General features: G+C 45.7%; 1 protein-coding gene across 3 annotated transcripts in view; it reads right to left on the reverse strand.

Annotated features, from left to right (window-relative positions):
- Positions 1–8124, reverse strand: part of Nek5 (NIMA related kinase 5) — a 48273-nt gene extending 40149 nt beyond the window's left edge. For all 3 annotated transcript variants that reach the window (XM_036209158.1, XM_036209157.1, XM_036209156.1), the window contains exons 1-3: positions 7957–8124; positions 6580–6718; positions 2495–2579 (exon numbers count right to left, since the gene is read on the reverse strand). In XM_036209158.1, coding sequence (XP_036065051.1) covers positions 2495–2579; positions 6580–6696 — 202 coding nt within the window. In that variant the 5' untranslated portion in view covers positions 6697–6718; positions 7957–8124. The remainder of the gene's footprint in view (positions 1–2494; positions 2580–6579; positions 6719–7956) is intronic.

Raw genomic sequence — 8124 nt, forward strand, 5'->3', positions numbered from 1 at the left:
CCAGGCAGGAAAACTCTAACAACAATTGGACCACCGTGGCTCTTGCAGTGGGTGATGAGCTGTCTTAGGGCCAGCAAAGCCTGTAAGTACAGGGTCTCACAGTCAGGTGCCTCCAGGCTCTGAGGCTCTTGGCTAAGCCCTTGTTTTAAGCATCAACAAGCTGCCAAGCAATGTACAGGAGCAAAGAAGGTCATTTACACTGTGAAGTGGCCTTAGCTGTGTAACTGTATCCTTTAGAAATGTCTTCAGAAATCCACCTTACATAGAATAAATGTATAATCCAGTCTATTAAAACGGCCCAGTCCATTCACTCATTCAGCATCTGTATATTGAGCATCTACTACCTGCCACATGTAGAGGACCAAAGTGAATATAAAAGTCCCTAAACTTATTCATGTGTACACGTGTGTGTGTGTGTGTGTGTGTGTGTGTGTGTGTGTGTGTGTGTGTGTTGCTAGGGATCAAACTCAGAACCTCATCCATGCTATACAATTGTTCTACCATCGAGCTACATTCTCAACCCTTAAGTTTTCTATCTGAGGGAAAAAAAATTAAACAAATTTATACTAATGTACATTCACAGATCATCACACACATTAGTAGAAAAGTGCCCTGGGGAATCACCGAAGGGACAGTGGTGAGAAGAATTCAGGTGGACAAAGGATCTCACCAATAACTGACAAGAAGAGAAAGATGAGAATAGTGGATAGAGATGTGGGGCACTTTATTCCCTCCGTGGCTTTAATTTTTATTCGGAGTTCATGGGTGTAGCTCAGAGGTAGAGCATGCACACCTGCTCAGTCCAGCTCAGTGCGCTGCCCTGGAAAAGCCTCACCAGAGTCCCGAGAGTCCCTCCAACTATCACTCATTGAAAAGGGTCATACAAACAGAGCTGCTTTTAACTTGACTAACATCATACGGGTTTTGAGATCGAGATCACTATTGTACGACGGGTTAGCCAGGAACTCACTTTGTAGACCAGGCTGGTCTTGAACTTACAACAGTCCTTTGGCCTCTGCTTCTCCAGTGCTGGGATTACAGGACTATGAGACCATGCCTGGCCTCATAACTGCCTTGATTGCTGTGGTTTCTAAACGGCAGAGAGCATGGGGCACACCATGAAAAGTCCAAGACATCGAGGGTGTGTCTACAGACTTGCTTGCTGCTGTCTACACACCCAGAGATACTCCAGGTTAGACCTTCTTCTCTTAGTACCTGCAGCCCATGACTTACAACAACCCAGTGAGAGAGGTTGGGATGGGATGTCCCTAGCCCGTGATGAACTGTGGGTATCCATGGTCCTGGTACACCCTCATCAACACTAATATGTTGTATACTTGCTGACTGCCGGTCTCTTCCCATTATAATGCAAACTTCCTGGGCAGGGTTTTTGTGCATTTTGTTCCTGCTTCATGCCCAGTAACTAGAATGATGATTCAGCAGAATCTGCTCATTGATGGGCTCTGAGCAGTGTACTCTTAGCTTCCAGACAAAACCAAAATACACAATCTGAGGGGTGGGGGGACTGGATAGATGGCTCAGTTCAGAGCACTTGCTACACGAACATGAAAACCGGACTTCAGGTCCCCTGTAAACGTAAACGTAAACCCTAGGTGGGCATAGAGACCAGCCTGCAATTCCAATCCTGGGCTGCTGAGACTAACTTTACTGAGTTCAACTGAGAGATCCTGTCTCAATGCAAGAGAGAAAGTGATTGACACAGACTCCCAACGCCAACCTGGGGCCCCTGTGTGCGCACACATATGTACACACATCACACACGCGTACACACAAGGAAAATGCAAACTTCAGAATGAAGCTCCTCAAAGTTCTGCTCTCCTTTGGCAGGTTGCCGCCTCTCTGTAAGAGGATTGATTATACAGCCCCACCTACGGTCACAGAACACAAGGGACCAACTATAACCCATGGCTCACATCCGGTTGAGCATGACAGTGTGCCTGTTGGGCTTTGTGTCCCCTCTTTCTGGTAGCTTACAAAGCAGCATGCTCTGTTTCTGCGATCCAGGACTGCAGACGTCACACTCCACTGGCAGCCAGCATGGAATGGGAACGAGAAATGGATGGGTATTACTGCAGGCCACTGTGATTTGAGCATTACCAAATTTGAGCATTACTTCAAATCTGGCACACCAACCACTGTCTATTTGGTAGAATAAGAATTAAGGAGATGTATAAAAACTTACGCAAGGGAAGCCATCTATAAAAAGTCACTAGAAGGGCTCAGCAAGGTGGAACACACCTGTAACCTCAGCACTGGGGAGGAGGACGAAGAGGATCTGGAGGTTGAGGTTATGTTCAACTACACAGTGAATTGAGCCCAGCCTGGGCTACAGAAGACTCACAAAGGACAAACCTCATCAGATAGGAAATAAAGACAACTTTGAAAATTTAATAAATACACGATTCTTGGGAACGTATCTTTTCTAGAGCCCTTTAGTTTATTGGGATACTTTAATGATGGGAAAAAATCTAACCTTGAAAGGAACTGAAGAAGGTTACAATGTTGGGATGCTTCATCTGAGCCAGAAGAATCACTTCTTTCTGTGAAGCATCTTTTTCCTGGAAGGGCATCAAAGTGATATTTTGAGACAGCGTGTCTTGCAGAGGTAACTGGCTTATAGAGGCATGCTTCCTGCTCACTGCCATCTGAAATCCCCCAAGATGCCACTGGCTTTAATGTCACTTCTAAAACTTATCTCTCAAAGGCAGGGCCACTATGGAGTGAGCAGAGTACCTTCTATCTAACTATCGGCTTGTCAGTGACAATTATAATAAAGAAAATCAATAATGCTAGGGAAATATTACTGCACAGCAAATTCAAAATTGGTTACACTTGATACACGACTATGTTCCCAGCTACCCAGGCAGCTGAGATCATCCTAGACAACATAGCAAGGTCCTGTTTCAAGAAGTAAATGCAAATTATATTATAAATAAATTAGTAACTAGATTTTTACTCAATATCTTTACTTTATTCCTCAATATAAGGAAATCTTTTCTAAAACATAACATTCCAAGAGCAGTTATTGCTGAAAAGAAAATGACCATATGTTACAAAACAGACCAGCAAGATTCCATATTCTGCATTTCTCCATTTTAGGAAATAGGCCATACATGCCTGTAATGTTAGCACCCAGTAGTCTGAGGCAGGAGGATCCCAAATTTGAAGACACCCAGTCTCAAAACAAAAACAAAAACCAGTTTCTTGGGGCAGACAAGAGGGCTTAGCAGGTAAAGGCACTTGCTGCCAAACCTGGGGACCTAAGATCAATCCCTGGAACCCACATGGTGGAAGCAAGAAAGAACTGACGCCCACAGTTATCCTCTGACCTCCATGTGTGTGCGTGCACATACACACACCAAGGAAATACATAAATATCAAGAGAAAAACATCTTTTATGATTTAACTTTAGTTTTGTAATTTATTATTCTATTTGTCATCCAAGAATAATAATACTTTTCTACTGTTTTTTTTGGGGGGGGGGGAGCTGAGGATCGAACCCAGAGCCCTGCGCTTGCTAGGCAAGCACTTTACCACTGAGCTAAATCCCCAACCCCTTTTCTACTGTTTTGTGCCTATGTACATACCTGATTCTGATTCTCTCTCTCTCTCTCTCTCTCTCTCTCTCTCTCTCTCTCTCTCTCTCTCTCTCCCTCCCTCCCTCCCTCCCTCTCTCTCTCTCTCTCTCTCTCTCTCTCTCTCTCTCCTCTCTCTCTCTCTCTCTCTCTCTCAGGTGTGCCTCTCCAGGTAATTCCAGCTGACCTGGAACTGAGGGTTCTCTTTCCTTAACCTCCTGAGTGCTGGACTACCTTCCTCCTCTTCCTCCCTTCCATTTTTCTGCTGCCTCAGCTTGAACAAGGTAAGCACACCCTCCACCACGCAAACAGCCCAGACGATATCTTTTGATTGACGTTCTCAGCCCCTGCTTCTAACCTAAGATCCAATGCCATGTGCCTCATTCTAAACAGCATGATCAGAACAGGAATTTCAGATTTTAAAATGCTTTTACCCCTCTCCTGCCAGCTTGGTAAGTTTGACTACTTTTAAAAATGTAGCTACCAGGGTGGCAGAGGTGGATGGAAGGAGAGGGGCAAAGAGAGAGGAGAGAGAGAATGAGAACATGAAATTAGGTGGGTGGGGAGACGGGGAGGATCTTGGAGGGAAAATAGGATAAAAATGTATTTTTATACGACAAAAAAAAAAAAAAAAGAATTTTCTGGGGGCTGGAGAGGTGGGTCAGCAGTTAAGAGCACAGGCTGCTCTTCCAGAGATCCTGAGTTCAATTCCCAGCAACTATAGGGTAGCTCACAACCATCTGTAATGAGATCTGGTGCCCTATTCTGGTGTGTGGGCATGCATGCAGATAGAGTATCCATATACATAAATAAATAAATCATTTTAAAAAAAAAGAATTTTCCTCATCCTACGGTCTAGTGCATGCTAAGAAAGTGCTCTGCCAGGCAGCAGTGGCGCACACCTTTAAACCCAGCTCTACCATTGAGATACATCCTAGCGTTGTTTTTGCTTTTTGTTTTTATTTCTTTATTTTTATTTTATTTAGGGGGTGGAGCAAGCAAGAGAAGCAAGAAAGCAGGGAGCAAGAGAGGGTGCTTCTGCAGGAGTGGGTTTTCAAGGGAAAAGTGGAGGGAGTCTGTGCTAGGGTGAGCTAGCTGGTAAATCCTGATTGGCCGTATTAGCCAAATAATGAATTTCAATTGTTGGACCTTGGTGTTTTGTCTCAGGAATGAGTCAGTGGCCAAATAAGGGAATGGACCTTGGAGGCTAGCTTTAGGAAGGTCATGGTTTTTAGCAAGGGAGAGGGAAAGGGTCAAGGGCAAAACATGTCTGCAGTGTTCGCCATGCTCGGGCCTGTTGCAGCCCCTTCACAGATCCCTTATAGAAGGCTGTGAGCCACCATGTGGGTGCTGGGAATTGAACTCAGGACCTCTGGAAGAGCAGCCAGCGCTCTTAACCACTGAGCCATCTCTCCAGCCTCTGCTTGTTAATTCTGAGACAGAGTCTCAGCAGGCTGTGTGGCCTGGCCTTGAACTTTCTGGCAGCCCAGACAGGCTGTGGATGTGCTATCTTCCTTCCTCAGTCCCTGGAGTAGCTGGAATTACAAGTGTATGCCATCGGGTCAAGTTCTATGTTCTTATGAAGTCAACCTAGCTATCTTTCCTTTATACCTTACAGGGGGGAGTTTGGGGCCCAGCTGGGGCACTGGTAAAATGAGCCATATGAATACTGACTTGTGGGGATGCCAGCTAAGGACCAAGTGACCCAATGCATTAACAAAAGGAAGGAAGCCAAGCCACAGATGGAGAGTCAGGATTTATCTGGAGGCGGATCCCTGAAGCCTACGCATGTACACACCCTGAAATAAATTAAAAATAAATTTTTTGAGACAGGATCTCTCTACATAGCCCTAGCTGCCCTTGTATTTACTATGTAGACCAGGCTAGCCTTCAGCTCACAGAAATCCACCTGCCTCTGCCTCTGGACTGCTTGGATTAACTGTGCACCATTATGTCCAACCTAAATAAATATTTTTTTAAAGGAAAGGAGTGGTAACTGGGCATGATGGTGCACACCTGTAACCCCAGCACTAGGGAGGCAGAGGCAGGAGGATTCTAATTCTGAGACTAGCGTGTCTACATATCTAATCTAGACCCTGCCTCAAAAAAAAAAAAAGAATAGAAAAGAGAGAGAGAGGGAGAGGGAAAAGGAGGGAGAGATGGAGGGAGGAGGGGCAAGAAGGGGGAGGAGGGGGAGGAGGGGGAGGGAAAGGAGGGAGGAAGGGAAAGACAATATAATCCTAATCCCCTACTACTCCCTAAAGCTGAGATTACAAGCATACACTGCCTTGCCTGGCTAGTCATATGGTTTATTGTTTGCATGATATTATTCACTAACATTTGACTGTCTTCTTCTCCATGGGGTGGTGCACATCTTTAATCCCAGCAAGGAGGCAGAGGCAGGCAGATCCCTAAGTTTGAGGCCAGCCTAGTCTAGTTCCAGGACAGCTAGGGACTACACAGGAAAACCCTGTATCAAAATAAAATAAAATAAAATGCAAAAAAAAAAGCACAGAGGTGGGTCAGCCAGGGATTCAGCCATCATAGCACGTGTCTGGTGTGATGACAAGTCCTTTGCTCAATGGGATGTGGGGGGGGGACGACACACCAAGAAAATGGATGCAATATGTGTTCTTGGATTGGATTTTGAAGGGATGGAAGCAGAGTCCACTGAACCTGAAAACACATAACTGTGAAAAAGGTGTTTGTTTCCATACTTGATTGACAATATGGGGCTGGAGGGATGGCTCAGCACTTACTGCTGGCGAAGAAGGCCCAGGTTCAGTTCTTAACACCCAGATCAGGTGACTCACAACTGCCTGCAAATCAAGTTCAGGGGCACCCAATGCCCTCTGACCTCTGCAGACACTTGCACTCACATAAACTGATGCAAGCATACATATATATACACATAGTAAATAAATATTTTAAAGCTAAATATACCACTTAAAATTATCAAAAATTTGAACTCCTTAACTTTTACCTTTGTAAAATTGATCTCTTTTATGACGCAGTGATTGCTTTCTGTTTTATATTTTGCCAAGTATACTTTCCCAAAGGTGCCTTCCCCGATGATCTTAATCAGGTCAAATTTATCCATTGTTTCAGGGGCCAGAGGTTTCCTAAAATGAAGTCACAAACCTTTACTGTACACTTCTAATGACAACTAATGAGCAGACGGTGGATCAAATGCAAAGGAACTGTTTGCTAAAATTTTCCACCCAGCTTTCCAGAGTCATGAAATTTCCTTATGGCCACAGGTACTGTGTCGAAAAGGATTTGGTTGGTAGATTCCGAGGTCACTCTGGATTGCAGCTCAGCTGTGTGACCTTAGACGAGTCACCACTTCATAAACCTTTCTTCTCTAGCTTCTAAAATGGAAAATGACCCGTGTTTGAAGGAAAGACACCTTGCTGCAGATGCTTGGTGCCTCTAAAAAGCTGGAAGTCCAAGGGCGGGGCAAGCACCCTTCACGTCTTAGTGGAAGGTACTGCCCTCTACAGGAAAGCCTGGGAATTTATTCTGTCCGTGTTTGGTGGGTCTAGAGATGTGGAGGCATTATGGGTAGTTAAAATGAAGTGAGGGCCTGGGGTACTAGTTTTGCCATTCAAAGGTCGTTGGTCCCACACAATAAGGGACGACCGCAGAGTCTCTGCATACACTTATGTAAGTAGCAAACCCCATTCATAGTTATCTGCCTCTAGAACCAAACTATCACACGTCTAAGTATCCTTCCACGGAAGTAACTAGTGTGCCAATATGAAAAAACACCCGGTCTACGTGCTAGGGAGCTGCAGTTAGTGAGAGGTCCAGAGTTCTAGCAACCGTGGTCAGGTGACTGTCCCGGCCCCTGGCTGCAGGTGTTTACAGGTGGAAATATATACTTTGTTGTAGGTTGCTTTCCTTTTCCTCTTTTATGCCACAGTTAGGGCATAATGGAGCTTTTTATTTTGCTGTACTGGGAATCGAACCCAGGACCACATACATGCTAGGTAAGCATTCAACCACTGAGCTTTTATACCTAATCTTTTTGGGGGACTATTATTAACTGATCTAAGTACAGATAGGCCTTGAGTTTGCCATCCTCTTGCTTCAGGCACAGACTTCTAAAACTCTGGGTGGTCTACTGGGCAGGTTGTTTTCAAATTTCCAGTCAGGTGGATACTAGGGAAGCTGTGACCAGCATGTGGGAAGAGGGGGGATGGAGTCCAGGACTTTGTAGCTTGTAAGTTGCCATGGAAACTGACGCAGCCTGTGGAGCAGGCTCCGCAGCCACTGCCCTGTCTCCTCCCGCCTGGACTCCCATCTCTCTCCCTTGCCTTAGAGCTCCTGAAGAACAAACCCGGTGGGCTCAGCCTACCTGCTCAGTGGGCAGTGAGTCTTTAAGTGTCCGGGTGGATCTGGCCCCTGGCAGCGAAGCCTCCAGGACGCTGGAACAGCAGGGCCACCTCCGGGAAAGTGGGCGGAGCGCTGGGCGGGCCGAGGAGACCCATGGGCACTCCTTCCAGTGGCCCGAGGTGGGAACCCG

Source organism: Onychomys torridus, chromosome 17 (assembly GCF_903995425.1).
Source record: "Onychomys torridus chromosome 17, mOncTor1.1, whole genome shotgun sequence".
NCBI lineage: Eukaryota > Metazoa > Chordata > Mammalia > Rodentia > Cricetidae > Onychomys > Onychomys torridus.